The 19,393-nt window shown below is 43.5% G+C and overlaps 1 protein-coding gene across 4 annotated transcripts in view; it reads left to right on the plus strand.

Moving 5' to 3' along the window:
- pard3ba (par-3 family cell polarity regulator beta a) overlaps positions 1-19,393 on the plus strand; it is a 208,927-nt gene that overhangs the window by 159,325 nt on the left and 30,209 nt on the right. For all 4 annotated transcript variants that reach the window (XR_014909557.1, XR_014909558.1, XM_085397617.1 and 1 more), the window contains exon 22: positions 5,434-5,545. Coding sequence is in view for 2 of the 4 variants with exons in the window: in XM_085397617.1 (XP_085253743.1) it covers positions 5,434-5,545 (112 nt within the window). In the remaining 2 variants the exon portion in view is untranslated. The remainder of the gene's footprint in view (positions 1-5,433; positions 5,546-19,393) is intronic.

Consider the following 19,393-nt stretch of genomic DNA (forward strand, 5'->3'; position numbering starts at 1 on the left):
TCTCCTAGCAGTTGAAGCTCCCCTTGGAGGCAATCAGGAGGCATCGTGGTGCCCAAACCACCACAACTGCCTTCTTCTAATGTGTAGGAGTAGCAGGTCTACTGGGCCCCTTCCAAATGACAGAGCTTTCAGAAAGAGGAGTCCTGTGAAATAGATGATCATGGGCTTTTGTTACAGTGGGGCAAAAAAGTATTTAGTCAGCCACCGATTGTGCAAGTTCCCCCACCTAAAATGATGACAGAGGTCAGTAATTTGCACCAGAGGTACACTTCAACTGTGAGAGACAGAATGTGAAAAAAAAAATCCATGAATCCACATGGTAGGATTTGTAAAGAATTTATTCGTAAATCAGGGTGGAAAATAAGTATTTGGTCAATAACAAAAATACAACTCAATACTTTGTAACATAACCTTTGTTGGCAATAACAGAGGTCAAACGTTTACTATAGGTCTTTACCAGGTTTGCACACACAGTAGCTGGTATTTTGGCCCATTCCTCCATGCAGATCTTCTCGAGAGCAGTGATGTTTTGGGGCTGTCGCCGAGCAACACGGACTTTCAACTCCCGCCACAGATTTTCTATGGGGTTGAGGTCTGGAGACTGGCTAGGCCACTCCAGGACTTTCAAATGCTTCTTACGGAGCCACTCCTTTGTTGCCCGGGCGGTGTGTTTTGGATCATTGTCATGTTGGAAGACCCAGCCTCGTTTCATCTTCAAAGTTCTCACTGATGGAAGGAGGTTTTGGCTCAAAATCTCACGATACATGGCCCCATTCATTCTGTCCTTAACGCGGATCAGTCGTCCTGTCCCCTTGGCAGAAAAACAGCCCCATAGCATGATGTTTCCACCCCCATGCTTCACAGTAGGTATGGTGTTCTTGGGATGCAACTCGGTATTCTTCTTCCTCCAAACACGACGAGTTGAGTTTATACCAAAAAGTTCTACTTTGGTTTCATCTGACCACATGACATTCTCCCAATCCTCTGCTGTATCATCCATGTGCTCTCTGGCAAACTTCAGACGGGCCTGGACATGCACTGGCTTCAGCAGCGGAACACGTCTGGCACTGCGGGATTTGATTCCCTGCCGTTGTAGTGTGTTACTGATGGTGACCTTTGTTACTTTGGTCCCAGCTCTCTGCAGGTCATTCACCAGGTCCCCCCGTGTGGTCCTGGGATCTTTGCTCACCGTTCTCATGATCATTTTGACCCCACGGGATGAGATCTTGCGTGGAGCCCCAGATCGAGGGAGATTATCAGTGGTCTTGTATGTCTTCCATTTTCTGATGATTGCTCCCACAGTTGATTTTTTCACACCAAGCTGCTTGCCTATTGTAGATTCACTCTTCCCAGTCTAGTGCAGGTCTACAATACTTTTCCTGGTGTCCTTCGAAAGCTCTTTGGTCTTGGCCATGGCGGAGTTTGGAGTCTGACTGTTTGAGGCTGTGGACAGGTGTCTTTTATACAGATGATGAGTTCAAACAGGTGCCATTCATACAGGTAACGAGTGGGGGACAGAAAAGCTTCTTACAGAAGACGTTACAGGTCTGTGAGAGCCAGAGATTTTCCTTGTTTGAGGTGACCAAATACTTATTTTCCACCCTGATTTACGAATAAATTCTTTACAAATCCTACCATGTGGATTCATGGATTTTTTTTTCACATTCTGTCTCTCACAGTTGAAGTGTACCTCTGGTGCAAATTACTGACCTCTGTCATCATTTTAAGTGGGGGAACTTGCACAATCGGTGGCTGACTAAATACTTTTTTGCCCCACTGTACCTTACCTGGATTGAGACCCCAATCTGGAGCCAGATCTGGGAAGAGTGCCTGGTGGCTAGGGGTACAGTAGGCTTAGCCTGAACAAGCCACATGGACCAGGACTTACGTGGATCAAGCCGCAGCCCTCGGTGGACCCATCCCCGGTTCCGAAAATTGTTTCTGCAAATGTACCTATGTAAATTTAAAGTCAACCTTAAAGTTGGCCACCATTCTTCATTTTTTGTCTGCTTATGATTTTTTGCACTGCTGCTAAGGTTCCTCGTGGATCGCTCCATAGAAGTCCCCGTTTAAACAGAGACCCTATGATTTAAATTTCATGTTAGAAAAGAGAATGAAGGCACTGTGAGCCAAATGTTCTCTCTGCTCTTTTAGGATGTTACAGTAGAACTCCCCAGTGACAGTCTGACACTTTGAATGTCAGAAAAATGATATTCATGCTTGTTGTGTTATTATGAACCTTGCCTCAGGAGAGTGCAGGCTCTTCCACTGAAGACTGCCATTCGGTCTATGTTGTAGCAGCACAGAGAGCTCACAGCAGCTGTGAAATCATAAACGTCCGTGTGGTCAGATCAGGACTTCCAGGATGGGATCCAAATGTAGCAGGAGCACTGGGTGTGGAGCAGCACTTCACAAGGACTCAAGCTTCAAGGGCCAAATTTAATTTGGGAATGTTTCTTCAGTTTCCTTTCCTTTCTTTCTTTCTTTGTAAGAAAAAAGGCAGTCGAAGTCATTTGAGTAATGCTAGGCAACAGTACATGATGGGCGAGGCTGAGTGACTTTTCAAATAACCACAGTCGCAGTGTTGCTTCTCTAATTAAGCCATAAATAATAGAAAAGTTCATAAAAGGTTTTCCCAGATTACTTCAAATCTGAGGAATGCCAGCCCTGTTTCTCAACTGGAGGGTAACTCATTTCAGTGCCTTGATGTCATTAACAGTCCTGTGTCACATTAGAGAAAAACTGTGCTCGCTAAGGCTTAGAACAACTGAGCTGAATGGCTCTGGCCTCGGGCCGGCAGACTGCAGCAGTTATTAGCTGCTGATGACAACGGGGTAGCTTACCTGTCCGTCTCTTTTAACACACGTATATAGGACAGGACAAGCAAATGTGCGTGCGTGTACAGCCACTCATTAATCCCTCTGAACCTCTTCTTTCACTGTTTGGAAAGCAGCCTGCTCGAATTGTCAGCCCATCAAACCGCTACTTCGCAAACCTCCAGCCTCTCCTGCACCCCCCCGCACCCATCCACCCTCATCTAATGTTTTATCCAGAATCAGCGTCTGTCTTCAGCCATTAATATGATAATATTTGGCGTTGTCAGTGATGGAGGCCGCAGCATAATGAGATAATTACAGTGTTGTTTCATTTGGAGAGCGACACGCACGCTCAATCAAAATGGCAGGCCTAATTACGGGCCCAGGGATTGGCTAATGGGATCGCTAGAAGAGGGGTGGCATGAAAAGGGAAAAAAAAAAAGTCTTAACTTGGCCGTGTGCATTTATTCTCCACGGGTCTGTTTGTTTGTGTGTTTGCGTGATGGGCGGCAGAGGGTAAGACTACTAAAAAGCTAGCAGTAAGTGAATAAAAAGAAAAATGCAAGAGATGAAGTGTGAATATCTTAATAGCAAGGTTGTCTGTGGGACACTTGGGGGGGAAACTGAGATGAGTATTGATTAACTGTGCATTGAAACCAGCCATTAAACCAATCTGAAGAAGCAACAATTAGTGCGGTACTGGGAGTAATGCTGCCTCCGATATCCATCTTCATAAAACGGAAGCATCTGCGCTGGCGTTTCATAACAGCACGGAAACTTTCGGAAAGTTCTTTTCCTCATGGCAGCAAGTTAGGATCGAGTTTTGCGCCCGAAGTGTTGACAGGGACTCGTTGGCAGAGGACGCACGCGCGCACAGAACAACGACAACAACAGTGTGCACACCAACATACTGACACGGGAGTGTGTGTGTGTGTGTCTGTTTAGGCATCTTTGTGGGGACCAAAAATTGGAATGTTACCATACTTGTGAGGACCAAACATCACTTATGAGGACACAAGTGCCGGTCGTCACGAGTTTGAAGGCATTTTTGAGACTTAAAATGTGGTTTTAGTGTCAGTGTTACAGTTAGGTTATGGTTAATTTTAGGCTGAGGGTTAGGATTAGGTATTCATTTTTGATGGTTAGGGTTAGGGTAAGCGGCTAGGGAAAGCATTATGTCAATTAGATGTCCTCACTGCGATATCAAAACGAGAATGTGTGTGTGTGAGAGAGAGACTCGGCTTTCTCTCCCCCTTAAGTTGAAGACATGTATACCCAGGCACAATCACATTGTCACTGTGTGTCCCGCATACCAAATTATAAGGATCAATCACCCATTTGTACATTACAGATATTTGGTGTACACACACACACACACACACACACACACACACACACACACACACACGTCTCAGCCTGATTTTCTAATTAAAGGCAGGGTCACAAGAGAGACTTAAACACGTAATCTATGTACTTCACTAATGAACCTCTGCCTCTCGCGCGCACTCTCCCTCTCTCCTTTGCTCCGGTTTGGTCTAATGGTCTGCCTGGAGGTCAGACCATTAGACGGCGTTACACACGTGTAATAAAGGGTGCGTGGGGGTTTTGTCGGACAAAAAGGTTGGCCTCGCGAGGCTGCTGAGGGCATTCGAGTTTTACAGATGTGTGGTGGTGGTTTTGAAGGAAAGTTGCTCTTCCTATTCTGTTTTTCCCTCCCGAGTTTGAACACCTTCTCAAGGCGTGTATCTCCCGAGGACATAGAAATGGCAAACGAACTGCATATCAGTGTCAATATTAGATACCCGTTCCCGCTGCAGCCAGTAAACACAGATAAACGACAGCACTGTGTCGCACTTTGGTAGCACATCCCGAAGGATTGTGCTCGCTCAGGCGCAAACAGTCTGTTGCCTTTGGTGTGCGCGCGCGTCCTCACGCTTGTTTGTGTGCGCCCGACTCTGTAGTGCCAGGTGTGTGAGGCTTATCTGGCATTAAGGTCCAGTGAGCATGATGATGTTTCTCTTTAAGTTTTGTCCCCATTCTGTCTCGTTCATATCTCCTCGCTGGCAGTCGCTTGCACTTTTGTGGGGCCTATGTATTCTTCTTTTTTGTTTTTTGCCTTTTGGTGACCTCTAGGTCGGGTTCGGCCTCACCTTTTGGGTGGTTGATTTGTCTGTATCTGAATCCGGGATGGCACCTCGTTGCTCTTTGTGACATCAGAGTGAAAAGACAAAAAACGTGAAATGTTTCAGCTCCGTTTCTCTCCGCTGCGGTTTTATCTGTCAGCTGAAGAAAGTTCAACAGAGGCACTGATGTCTTTGTGGATATTTTCTGTCTTGCCCGTCAGTCTTCCTGTGCAGTCAGGGCTTGTCATCATGAAGCCAAAGAACATCGGCGGCTTTAACAAAAGATTAAGCTGAATATGTTCCACCTGCCTTCTTGCTTCACTTCTGAATTCCCACCTGTGTTGGATGCTCGGCTCTTCATCCTGCAAAGGAGATTTAAAAAAAAAGATTTATTTATTTTTTGTCTTATTTTGTTTAGTTTTTTTTTGTTGCTTCTCTCCATAATAGTGTGTGTTTGCGATTATTAACCCTTCCTGTTGTGCTCGTCTCTGCAGTGATCAGCGTCTCCATGGAATGCGCAGGGAGTACACGCAAGCCCGAGCCGCCCCGGGTTACGAGGAGCTAGACGCCGCACGGCGCCGAATCCTGGAGTATGATCCAAACCGGGTGAGTGTGCGTGCTTTTTTTGGGGGTGTTGTAGTTGGTTTAAACTGGACACCAGTTTAAAAGATGGTGAAATGAAGAGTGTATGTCAGTGTGTGCTTCTTTCCAAAGCACTCCTGAGAGACCACTGTGTTTTCCCGTGTGTTGTTCTCAGGCTGATTTCAGCTTCTTGTTAACATTTGAGGGGCCTGTGTGCCATCGAGGAGCTGCCCGCTTTCCTCTTCATTTGGTATATGGAGAGATCTATTAGACTGGTGACATTTCCATCCCACCTTTCTTTTAGCTCCGCTTTATCTCTTTCTTTTGTTTCCTATTGCTTTTCCTTCTCTCCACCCCTCACCCCCCCCTTTTCTGTTCTACAAAGGCCTGAAATCCCTGATTGTTGCCTCTCCCAACCAGACTGCACTGCTAAATGTCCCTGAACCTGTATTGATCCGGCCTGAGGAATCATTTCATTTACCTCTGTACACTCCCAAACTCGGCATACTCGCCATGGAAATCAATAGCCATTTATAAAGCATTTTAAAAAGGGATTTTTTTAATAGCGAGCCCAAAGATGCAGAAAATCACACTTTGATCCAAATCAGAATCGCCGAATCTCGCCACGGCATTTCCACTGAGCGAGATTTGGCTTTCATTAGGTAACGCGAGGAGAGAAGCAGAGGCATCTGGGAAATATGGATTTACTGACCGCATCGCCGCAACAAAATCGTCTGATACAACCGGCCTCCCGCCGCGTTCACGTCCTCACTTGTTGTAGTCTGTGTCTATTGAGCAATGAAGCCCCGTGAACCAGTCTTCATTAGGCACTCTCAGACACACGCCACAGTAGCTGTCTCTGAGGCCCCGAGGGGCTTTGTCACTCATTACGCATCCCTATGCAGCATGTGTTTCTGCCTCGGATCACCGTGACTCAGTCGGTACCCAAACTCTGATGCAATTAAAGCGCAGCAAGCATGAGGTGCAACCTCTGATCAGTTTGTTGTTTTTTTTACCCAAAAAGAAGACAGCGGTGTCCACAGCAGAAACCAGCAGTGGCTTTCTCCCCTGAGGAGACTGATAATGAAACACTGCACTTACCAGCACACACACACACACACACGTAGTGCGAATAGACACAGGAAAACATCAAGGAAATTCTAGTGGGAACATAAAAAAAGAAGATATTGGCAGGATATTTTGATTCATAACATGATGATATATAACTACATTCACAGACATCGATTAAGCTTTTATGGAGTATATTGCTTGAGTGCTTAGTTCTTATATTTCTTTCTTTCAAGTTCAGATCTATCAGAAACCCCTTTCCTCGCACTCAGACGTACGGTTGTTTGCACAGATTTCCTGCACTCTGCTTTAACCTCTCCTTTGCACTGAAGTTGCTTCTGTTTGCTCATGAAACTTCTGCTCTCTGATTTTCCTCCTTTTCTTTTTGTGGCACACAGGTTATGTTTGATGGCTGAGTGGTTAGAGCGCATGTCAAACAGGTACCTCCCCCAGAGGAGCGGGTTTCTGCTTCAGTCACTGCTCTTCCCCTGCATCGCTCGTCCAATCTGTAATATAATTCAGTATCCAGTAAAGGTGAAAAACTTAACATAATACTCTTTGGTTTAATAATTAACCAAACTTCAGTACAATCACAGAGACGTGTGTTTGGCCAATGGAAATGTTCTGTTAGAGATGTAAGATTATCCAAAGTAGACTAAATTATCGAGTAAAGACAATAATGTATTCCCATTAGTTTATGGGACTTGATTTAATCTACTCCAGAGAACACCTCAGTAACCGCTTTAAGTTTCATTTTGTACAAATCTCTTTTATTTTAAATCTAAATCTAAATTCACTGTTTTGAGAAAACAAAAGAATGATCCTCCACGTTAAAATACCAGCATGAGACAAGTGTAAGACATAATTAAGCCCTGTTGTGTTTGTGTTGTTCACTTTCGGGAGCTGAAAAAAGTTGATCAGCAGTCCTTATGTCATGTGATCATCGGGATATATGAAGTGGGAATCACCAGACATCTCACAATACGATGTCAGCTATTACATTTGCACTCAGCACCGTCCGGTTCTATAGTAATATTACTAAAGCCAGCTGAGTCGAGTTCTCTCGAGTTGTTCTCATTGACAAAGTCTGTATTTATAAATTTGACTGCAATTATTTTAAAACTTTGGACAACGTCTCTGAGAGTGATGGCAGTCATTCCAAGTCCGGCTGCAACTGTTTGCAGAAAGGTTGCAACCTGTGCAATCACCTTGTGGTCAAAAGTGTGCAACACCCTGAAAGTCTGGGCAGCCATTCAGTCACCACGAGTTGCGATTGTTCACAGAACATGAAAAAAATTACAATCACCGTCCAGCCACCAGTTTAGTTTTATTTCTTTGTTTATTTCAGTAGCTGTAGGGAGCTCGCTGTCCTATCATTAGTTGTGTGACTGAGCCGTTAGCTTGCTCTGAATTAGGCGTAAGCTTTGTCAAGCTAACCGTGTCCAGCGTTGGGTAGTTTTTTGGTTGAGATGATGAGTCTGCTCAGTTCCCGGAATAATAACTAAATAATTAATAATAAAATATCAATATTTGGTGTCCCTGTGTTGATACATTATTGCCATACACCGCTATTGCAGTTCCATGCTATCTCAGAACCCCCACCCCTCCCCCTTCAGGATATTGCTGCACATTCACCTTCTTACCTTACTTTCTCTCTCGATGGTATGGGGCGAGCATAAATACAGAGCGCTTGAGCGTGGTACTCACTCGCTTACAACGGCCTTGTTTTATCAGCCTTTTAGTTGCCACCACTTCTACCACGCCACGCTGCTCTTTTATACTCGGCCCTTTTCTGCAGCCTTGAATGGTTAAAAAGGCTTTCCAAGCTCTCCGCACAAGGCCAGGAGCACACATCTCCTTCTGTCAGCTGTGTGTGTGTTAGAAAGAGAAGATAAGTGTGTCTGTGTGAGTGTGTCTGGGTACCACACTAACCTAAACGGACATAAACAAAAGCAGGAATCAAAGACTATGGTTACAATATCTATTCGTGTCTTTGTTTATTGTAGTTTTTCCCAGCGTGCACGGTTTAGAGGTGGAGTTCATCGCGCGGGTCTGTGTCACTGCCTTTGTGTGTATATGTGAGCACGCCCATGCGGTTAAATCTGGTCTTCAAAAAGGGCTTCGTGTCGCTTTCTCATTTCTTTCCTCCAACCCTGCTTCCTCTGTGTTCCTGTCTGTCTATCTGTCTCTAATTTGACCCGTCCTCCATGTTCCCTGTCTGTGGATAGGTCACACTTGTAATTATGCCAATCACACTGTCCCCACTCTCTCTGTTTTCTCCGTATGCTAATGATAGGCTCCCTTTAATGTCTTGATGGCCAATTAAGCCACAAAAGTACACGAGAAGTTTCTTTTTTTAGACTTCTTTGTTCTGTAAGATCAGTCAGCTGTTGCAGAGACTTCTCTTGACATGGTTGTTTATTATAGTTCGATAAAGGCAATAATATATCAGCTTAACTCGCCGCGCTGCACATGGGCTTATAAATTTGTTGACTCCGCTTGTTGCTACGACACCACTGATGACATCATAATCTAATGATCTAATATTCAAGTGGATTTTGGCGTAAAGCTCTGACTGTGTTGTGTGACATTCAGTTTTGTGATGTGGTGAGACTTGAGCTTTCTAGCACGAGACTGTGAAAGTCCTACTTCAGCTTGTGTAACAACTCAGTTTAAGCGGCCTAATGTTGGATCGGATCCTCGGGTGTGTTTGGGTTGGTTTCAACACTCTTTTTGTCTGATTGTTTTAGGGTGGAGGTAAATGACATGGTTGTTGCACTTGTATTTTAGTCATTTTACTTTGATTATCCTCCAATTTCCTATCTTGTTTCCTTCTCGTTTGCTCTCGTTCTTTCTTGCTCGACATTGCCATGCATTGTTGAGGACTGTCACCTCACAGCATTTGGTTTCAATATCTTCAGTTTTAGGGGTTTTATTGGTTTTACAGATGATTCCAATTTAAAATATGTCGTACATGTCGCTAATAAACAAGCAACACAGTCACAAGCACGTCTGAATAATGAAAAACTTATGGAAGAAGAAGAACATTATTAAATTAGTTAAAAATGAATGCTGGATAACTGGTATGATAAGAGGGTATAAAAACAGAGCGCTCACTGTGTAACAGTTTGAGCAGCTCGTTGCCGACATTATAAATGTAACCGCACAGTTGGCTACATCAAAACGAGAAACTCATTTTAAGAAATTCATTACTATAAAAGTAGAACAGTGAAAGTGCATCGGTCAGCTCTAGATTTGCTCGGATTAGTTCTCCACACTCTGGACTCTCTGATTAGTATTAGTATTAGTATTTATTTATTTATTTATTGTCATTGTCAAGAACAATGAAATTGCTCAGCTATGGTTGTCCGTCTGTTCCACACAGCCAGCAACACGCCCGGTTTTCGTCATATCTATATGTGCGCACATCCTCTGCACTAGGGCTGCTCAATTAATTGAATTTTAATCACGATTACGATCTGGGCTTTCAACGATCATTAAAAATGACTGAGCCGATTATTAGCCCCTCCCTCATTTATCCGCGACACCTTAAAGGCCGGTCCGTGAAAATATTGTCGGGCATAAACCGGTCCGTGGCGCAAAAAAGGGTGGAGACCGCTGATTAAGAGGACCCGAGGGAAGCTCGGAAAGCTAAGCAGAAGTTATTTGGAGAGTGACTGCCGTTGGTTGAAAAGAGAGTTTAAAAAAAAAAAAAAAAAAACTTCAGTGGTGTTGCACACTATTTTATATTATTTTTTTAAAGTCATTGTTAACCCTTTAAAGCCGGTCAGAGCAGCACGCTCCGTTTTGCGTAACTATTTTTAAATCCCTGTAGAACCTGAACCGTGTAAGCTAGCGCAATAATTTGTTTTGCATATGAAACCGGAGGAGTTGTACTTACATCTTATGCCATCAGCTTGTCCTCGGTCACGGTTTCGTTCCACATATAGCTTTGCAAAAATTGCATAAAAAGCGCTTGCAGGAACAAAAACATAATATTCCAGAAACACGCTTTGCCGTTCCTATCAGCTGTTCGTAACACTTCCCACAGTGAAATGATGCACATGCTGTTTTCTTTGCAAATTTGCATCATAGGATTGTTTTTTGTTTTTCCTGCAGTATATAAAAATTGGTGTATCTCCAAAATAAAACTATGAAGACACTCAAAATAAATTTCCTGTTGTTGTAAACTATTTTTTGCAACTTTATTGTATTTAAAGTTTTGAGGGATAAACCTCTTAAATTTCTCCAAGTAGAAATATATGTAAACAAAACAAAAGCGATTTTCAATTTTTTTTGTAGTTTATTGCACTTTTTTGCAATTTATGTAATTACTATGGACTTAATGCATACATATTATTAAAATATGGGCTATAACAGTTGTATTGATGTATAGCAACTTGAAATGCTCCCACAAATGGCACTACAACATGTAAAAAAAAAATAATAATAATATAAGCTCTGGTGGACTTGGTTCCATAGTAGGTCTTAAAGGGTTAAATAAATATCGTCAAATAATCGTGATCTCAATTTCAGTGAAAATAATCGTGATTATCATTTTTGCCATAATCGAGCAGCCCTACTCTGCACACACGCCATAATTCACACCATGATGGAAAAACCTTTTTTGACAAAAATCATGAAACATGAGATGATGGGGGTTTATTTAAAAACATTTTACGGGAAACTTTTAAAATGCCAGATGATAAAATATGAGACGCTTGGTGGCTCCAGTGTTTAAGTGAATGGAAAAGTGGTTTGTAGTCTAAAGCACTTTGAGTGTTTGAGTACAAAAGCCAGTCCATGTCTAGTTCTCTCTTTTTGTCCTCACTCGTTCTCCCTTTTGGCCTATTTGTTTGCCCCCTAGTGGTTCCTTTTGGATGTCCTACAAAGTCTACAGCTGGTGCACTGACCCAGACCGCTTATTCACCTCAGTGTCTTTTTTCTCTCTGTCAGGTTTATTATAATGGAAATGTACATTATAGTGTATGTGACCATGCCAAAATGAATGGTAACGCAGCGTGCCAGAATCCTGTTTGCCCAGTCTAACAAAGACACACGGGCACACATACAGGAGGCGCACACACCCATACACGTACGCAGGAACTCGTGCATCTTATCTTCAACTCGTTACCCTGTGAATCATAAACAACAGCGGCAGCACATGTGACACCTTAATGAACACAGAAGTCCCCGAAAACCACACTCGCGACTACACACTCGGAGTCATTATGAAACACACACGGAAAAACGCTCGCACAAGTCCAGATACGACTTGTCATCCATTGCGCAGCTGCTTTTTTCTTTTTTTTGTTTTTGTACTTCTCTCTAATGTTGTGTGCACGGACATCCATCACCTTGATGATATTTTAATGTCACATCCTCAGGCTGTCTCAATCTCTCCCCCTCTCTCACTTTTCCCTCTCCCTCCCACACGTCGGCCATCACTTCATAAATAAACCCCCACATCATTAAGTAAACACGCACCAGCCTGTCACGGTGATAGATGGCGTACACACACACTTGCGCGCGCACACACTCGTTCGTGGACGTGTGCGCACACGCATTCAGGCGCTGGTGATGTGCGAGGGCCTCTTCATGCCCACAGGCACAAGCCCCCAGTGGTTTTTGTGCCCATAGTCCTAATGATCTTCACCAGTGAGATGATCTAAAAGCTTACTTTTAGGGGGGAGAAAAAGCACCTCGTTCTAAGAAATAAAGTCAATGGCAGTTGTCAAAGTGTTGCGTTAACAGACTTGCAACTGTATCTGCAGGTTCTGTATCTGTGGGCTGATGTGTAGTTTATTTACTGGAGGCTCCCACTGTGCCTCACTGACTGTCCATCACAGCTTTCACCTGACAAGCGCACGCTCTTACCGCACACCCTGTGCTATGAACAACTCTGGCCCGCTCTCTCACTCGTCCCGCTGTTCGCCTGCTGCTGGAGACGCTGTGATGAAGGCCTGCAGAAACCTGCTTCTAAACACACAAGGGGGAAGGAGGCCCGAGGGAGCAAATGAATGAGGGAGAGGATGTGAGAGGAGAGGAGAGTGGCAGCAGGGAAGTGACGGCGCAAGAGAGAACTTTTTTATTTTTATGAAAAACAAAAAGGAACTAAAACTAAGAACATGACAAAGCTGCAGAGCAGAGTCAGAAAGGCTTAAAGAAGCTCCTTAGGGGGAAAATGGGAAGGATGAAAAATAGGACATCTAATAGGAGGATCTGGATTGGCACGACGAGGAGACAGATGGGATAGAGGAACTGACAGACACATGGAGGCATTGACATAAAAGACTAAAGAATTTGAGCTAAAGAGGAGAATGAAGAAACGATGGTTTGACAGTGTAAAGTGTAGCCTGCGCGGTCTTAGTTGTTAGAGATTTAAACAAGCATCCGCCCTGCTGTAGTGTCCTTGAGCTTTATCTTTACTCCATCTCTAAATTTTCCATTAGGGATGCATTAATGCTCGGAAGTTCCTCTAAATTCATATTTCAGTGCGTTTTCCTGCCACAGCACACGGATTTGTTTTGGAAATGATTTGTCATGTTCTCCTTCTGAGAGGAAAATCACTGCGTAAAGGGAAGAAATAAAAATAAATGACAGAGAGCATATACATTTTGGCTTATGGCCAATCAAAACATTTCATTTGGAATAAAGCAGTAAACACGGTCGTTCTGTCAGGCTGATGGTGGCGCTGGCCTCCAGCCGACCAACAACCCAGAAAAAACCCACAAAATTAATTTAGATTAAAAAAACCTCTTGTGTGAGCATTTTCTCACCAACTCCTTATTCAAAATGATCCTTATTTTAAAAAACAAAACAAAAGAAAAGGCTCTTGAGTGGAAAAGTGAACCAGGAACAGTCAGTTTGGAGTTTTAATAGGGATCGTCCTGGAATTCCGACCACAGTTTTCTATGAGAGCAACAAACCATTAACGTTGCACATATACAGCAAGGGATAATGTAGCTTACTATAATTAGTGAACATAGATCGACTGACATCAGTTAAGCATCAGCTGAAAGTATCACTTTTAACCTTTATATCTGGTTGTTGCCAACCTTTCCAGGCTTGCAGTTTAACTGCTATAGTCTTTGTGTTAAGAAAAAAAACTAATTTCCTGATGTCTAAGCTCAACGGGGGTCAATTCAGGCTTTTTTTGGCCGCCAGGCTTATAAATCACTGGTTAAAGTCCTGTCTTCTATAACGCTGCTGACAAATTGTTGTATTTCCTTGGCTTGTAACCTAAAGTATAATGTGTCTTTGCCCCCCTGCTGTCTCAGCTGTCAGTCGAACACGCACAACAGCCGCCCACTCAGAGGTCCAGAGGCTTTTCTTCCTCTCAGTAATAATAATACACACACATATATATATAAACCTCATTTTCACATCCCTTTTTTTAAAGCTGGACTTTAATAGAAGGCTAGGAATGAAGTCTCCTTGCTCAGCAGAACAAGGGAGCGGTTGTGTAATGCACGAGGCAGTGTAGTTGTCAAAGCTTTGTTTTCATCCCATGCGTGCAGTCTCTCTGCCTCTCCTTCTTGCTCGGCTCTGTACTGGTCAGTTAATTAGAAACATTTCAGGTAAAATATTAGAAATGTCGGTTTGTAAAGAAAAGAGAGGGTGAACGAGGCTGAGATGCTAGTTTGTGCATGTTGGAGAAGGTGAGCAAGTGAGAGCGCGAGCAGCTGGTCCGGGGGTGTTTCTCGGAAGGAGGCTGCACTAATGTTAGACTAATGTTAGTGTTAATCAGATTAGCATATGCCCTGTGCGTGTGCGCATGTGTGTGTGAGTTTGTGCTGTTCCTGCACCTGCACTGTGAAAATGAGGAAACAGAGAAGAAGTCTGGACGCAATAAAAAATGATGTGGTCCCTCCCAGGTTTAAAATTAGGTAAATAAATATAACCTGAATGACCAACAACACACGGCATATTACAACTCATCGGTATTTATTCAGCAAAACCTAAGCTAACAGCTTGTAGAACCACTGTTACCAGTAATAACATGGATTCATCATGTTCTGTGTGAATTCACCAGTATCTCCCATCATATTGAGGAATTGTGGCCCCACCACATCCGGGCAATTGTTTAAATACGGATTTTTTTTATGCTGTCAATCAAGCTGAGCTCTGGGCTTTGGGATTCGTTCCTTTTTTCAACCATTCTGTTGCAGATTTGCTGCAGTGTTTGGCTACAAAACGCACCCAAATCATCACCCCTCCACCTCCATGCTTAACAGTTTCTGTGAGGTGTTTATGCTGATATCACAGCCAGACATGTCCACTTTGGTCTCATCTGTTAAATGGACACTGCTCTAGAAAGCTTATGGTCTGTTCAACACTTCCAGATAAGTGACACTTCTTACATTTAAACATTTAACATTCTAGCTGGCACCTGGAGAGCCTGAAAAGTGTCTACTACACATCAGAACACTCCCTTACCCTGTCGGTGATGCCAAAGAAATTAATGATTCTTCAGAGTAAGCAGTGCAGCATATTAGCTTAACACAAGAATCAGATCAGTACACAGTACTGGTGGATACTTGAAGGCAAAATCTCAGTGTGCAGTCAGATCGGTCCATCCCGAGCATAAACCTCCTGAACGTGTACACATTTAATCACAGTGCACTGCACAATAATTACTAAGGAAACAAATGCATAAACTGCACAGAAGCCAACATGCACATATGTATGAACACCCGCTCAGTCACATTTTATTACCGACTTTTAAGAGGTAACATGCCACAAACACATAAAACCCACACAGCTCACAATCAACCATGCAAAAGAAACAAGTCTAGACACGCATAAGCAGGCAAACACACACACACTCACAATCATCATCAAAGGGCTGCAAACCTCAGCTTTGGCCAGACTGAAGCTGTTTTCAGAGTTCATTTCACTGCAGGAGGCTGCAGCCAAATCCAGGCTGGCAGCGAACACACAAAACTTTTTGAGGAGAATCCCATAATTCAGTAATTACAAGACATGCAGTCTTCTCATCCTGGTTTCCTTTTAACCCCCTCTGAGATCACTCTCGCACCCTTAAACGTAAAACACACTCTAGATTTTCTGTTATACACACACACGCCCGTCTTATCCTGTACAACAGTTGAGCCCTGCGCTGATTAAAGAGTGCCTGTTGGTCCCTAACTCTAACTGTGGACCAGGCTGCTATTCTGGCTCATAAAATTACACAGGCCCCACCACAAGTTAGTGTTTGGATCACGCAGCCCAGAATAACATCGAACAAGCTACTGTGCCCAGCTACTGGAAAACAGACCGAACAGGATGAAATGACAGAGGAGAAATGACTCGGGAGGCGAGGCTTACAGGAGACTGTTCTTTGTTAATGCAGGGCTTGATGTGATAATTATAAAGGGAAGGATGTGCTGCAGAGATTGCCCCTTCTTACAAGCCATTTAGTCCAGCTTTCAGCCTTGTCAGATCGTTTTATTCCTTTCCACTGAGGTGAGATAATTCACTGGTTTGCAATGCAAATGTGATTGCCGGTTGCACTTATACCATGAGCTCTTCCAGAACAAGGAATTATCGGGAAATTGTGATTCATGAATATTCTGCAAACAAGTAAAATTGAACTGTTTCCAGTTAAAAGTCATCTTTACCAGCCCCCAGAAGGTCACGGGGACATTAGGGGAGGACAGTACGTACTTGCAAAATGTTAGCATGTTAGCTTTTTGACAGAGTACATCAGCTTGAAAAAGGCTGTTGATTTTCCATTGTGATCCCCTTGCAAAAGCAAAGGGGAAAAAGACTACTGTGGAGCAATTATCTCTCCATCCCATAATCTGCATGTAAAAGATGAATGCTGCCAATTTTATATCACACTCTGGTTTGTGGACCACCACCTTAAAGCTTCAAGCAGGAAAAAGGATGTCCAACAGCTAACACTAGCTAGATTGGTTAGCAAGGTGCATCAGTAGATATGGGTTCAATGCACAGACACACAGTTAAATGGTAGCATGCAAATGAAAAATAAGATTTTTCCTGTGAAATTAACTGCAGCAAATCATAGTTATTATGCAATGATTGCAATAAAAATGCCTCTTAAGGCACCAAGCCGAGCAAACACTTTGCAGCCTAGCCGTCACCTCTCTGTCCCTCAAAATGTCCATGCCTGTGTTTGTATTAGGGCTTACCTTTAGGTCTTAATCCAAGATAAATGAGTGGGTTATGTAATATCTCATACCTTGTATAATTATGGGAAAAAAAAGTTGGAAAACTCTTTTTCTTTGCTCTGGTTTATCCAAATTCCCATTAGGCCTCGCACAATCGGCATGCTCATTCGGTGCTCTTTCTGAAATTTCACAGTCTGAGCAGGTCAGCGGGTGTTGTGTATTGTTTGACATCGTCCGCTTTCTTGGCCATTGCTTGATTGGTACACATATGAGCACTCCCTGTTCCAGCATCTCCGAAGCGCACCGACTCAGACTCGAGCACCGGCTGAACTTCTGTTCACACTCCTGGGAGACAAAGACAAGAGTTGAACAGCTCGTTCCAGCATTATGTTTCTACCCGCTGCTATCAAGAATTCTCACACACACGTATAACACCTTTCTCCCGCTTTTCTCCCTACAAAGTCACAATGAGTGATTCCATCCACGGACTCCTCCTCCTCTGTCCTTGTCTCTCCAGCTCATCCCTGAGGCTCCACGTTTCCCTCTCGCTTCTTTTTTTGTTTTAAGTCACTTCATTCCAATGCTGCACAGCAACCGGGTGATTTTTTTTTTTCTTTTCTTTTTTCCCCCTCCCTCTCTCCCGCTTCTCCATCTGGGCCAGCAAAGGCCTACAGGGACTTATTTGGTGTCTGTCTTTATCCCCACAGCTCGTCTGTGGCCTACGGGCAAACTGCAGAGTGTGATCTGTCTGCGAGCTGATAAAAATCTCCCGTTCTCCTCAGTGCTCGTGCCCACTCTCACTTCAAAGCACTTCACCGCGCTATGTTTAGATTTAAGAAGATGGAGTTTCGACAAGGTCAGCTACGTGTTTATGTTGTCTCCGCTGAGGTCACATTTCCGCCGTCGTTTTAAATCATGACACCATTCCTCTCAAAGGTGCCAATGTGCACAATGGGCATTTTTGTTGTAGTACCTGCATTTTCAAGGTAATGTCAAGTTCTTACAGTTTTTTTTTTCTTTTTATATTTCAAGCTTTTACCTCTAAAAAAGGAGGCATTAGATGCAGGCACTTGTTGTTCATAAAGTCATATTTCTATAGAGGAATCTAAAAGGATAAGCGTGATTTATTTCATCACTTAAGGCTCTGAGCGTCTTCCTAATTGACTTTTAAATCAAGTGGCTGGAACACTAAACAGGCCACTTCATCACTCCCCTTCCACCCAAAAATCTGGGGTTTTGTGCATTGTCTGTACTTCACAAAGAAAATTGCTGCCAGCAGTGAGCTGGGAGGCGAAAGGGACATCATGGGCCAAGAGGATGCAGTGCTGGCAAACATCTGCAAGTACTGCACTCTGCAGAGGAAATTGCTTCTTTGCTAAATTTCCAGAGAGAGTTAGAGGGAGTTGGCTTCTAGGTAGCTTCTGCTAAAGCTCCATCATACAAGGAGCAATGTTTTTTTTGGGGGGGAAAAACACTCTTCTGTGGATTTTTCCAATCCCATTAATTGTTTTTGGAACTAAAAAAAATCTGGAAAAGCCTGGACAAAATATAAGAAAGAAAAATGCACGTAGAGATACATCAGGATAAACGAGTTTTTGGGTTTTGTTTTTTCTAAACTGACCCCTTCAAACCACTGCAGTAATCCTCTTCTTTAAAGGTCCTGAAGTTGGCAGGGCTTGCATCAAAGCATCTGAAGGTCAAACAGATCAACCTCACGACATTTTCAGCAGGCCATTGGAGAGCATGAGTAGCTGGATGCAATCATCAAAGACTCCGTCGCCGGCGGTGGCGTCAACCCCCACATCTAAAAATCTGTGACCGGAAGGAGAAAACAACAGAGGACTGTTTAACGCATGCTGTGGAGATGATGCCTTCTCAGAGCACAAACGCATGACTCAGCACAGCTGGACGGGGAACTGGCAGAGTGATGCTGCTGTTTTTGGGTTTTTTTTAAACCTGGTTTGAACTTTAAGGCTGTTTCTAGACTTGTGCGCACTCTCTGGTTACATCACAGGGGGAAAAATCTGTTTCTTACACACATGAAGACATGCCTTTTGGAGGCGTCATAGCCTGGAAAGAGGGGACACAAACCATCTGCGCACACACACATACACATACACACTTGCAGGGGTATTTGGATGTTATTTCAGTGAACAGTGGGAGGCTAACAGAACCGCAGAGGAAGACAGGAGCAGGGACACGGCCCCAGTAAATAAACAACGCCCCATGGCCACTGCCATGGCCACACACACTAACACACATGGAACAGGTTTAGGATCCATGTTGAATGAAGATAGGTGTGACAGCAAAGCACACCAACATGTAAGTTCCCATTCTAAAGTCAAAGGCTCCTTTCCAGAGGTTACTGGAACTGGAACTTACTGATTTGGTTTAGCAAAACATCTTAATATATTGTTAATGCTACAGTCACACAAGGGGAAAGCAGTGGTTGAAGGCTGTTGCACAGCCAAATTTGTTGTAATCTCATTGCCTTTGAGCTTCAAAGACAGACTAGGTCTTCTTCAGAGTGACGTTTTTGCATCAAGACAGCATTAAAACATCAATAAGTTAGTGTGCTATCAGTTTTAAATTGACTGGGGCTACGTTAATGATGAATTGTTATGAATCTTCAAAAATCAGAAAGCTGTTCCTGTCTGCATATGCAGAA

This window comes from Rhamphochromis longiceps, linkage group LG23 (assembly GCF_057381845.1).
Source record: "Rhamphochromis longiceps isolate RC_006_pf linkage group LG23, R_longiceps_female_GT1.1, whole genome shotgun sequence".
NCBI lineage: Eukaryota > Metazoa > Chordata > Actinopteri > Cichliformes > Cichlidae > Rhamphochromis > Rhamphochromis longiceps.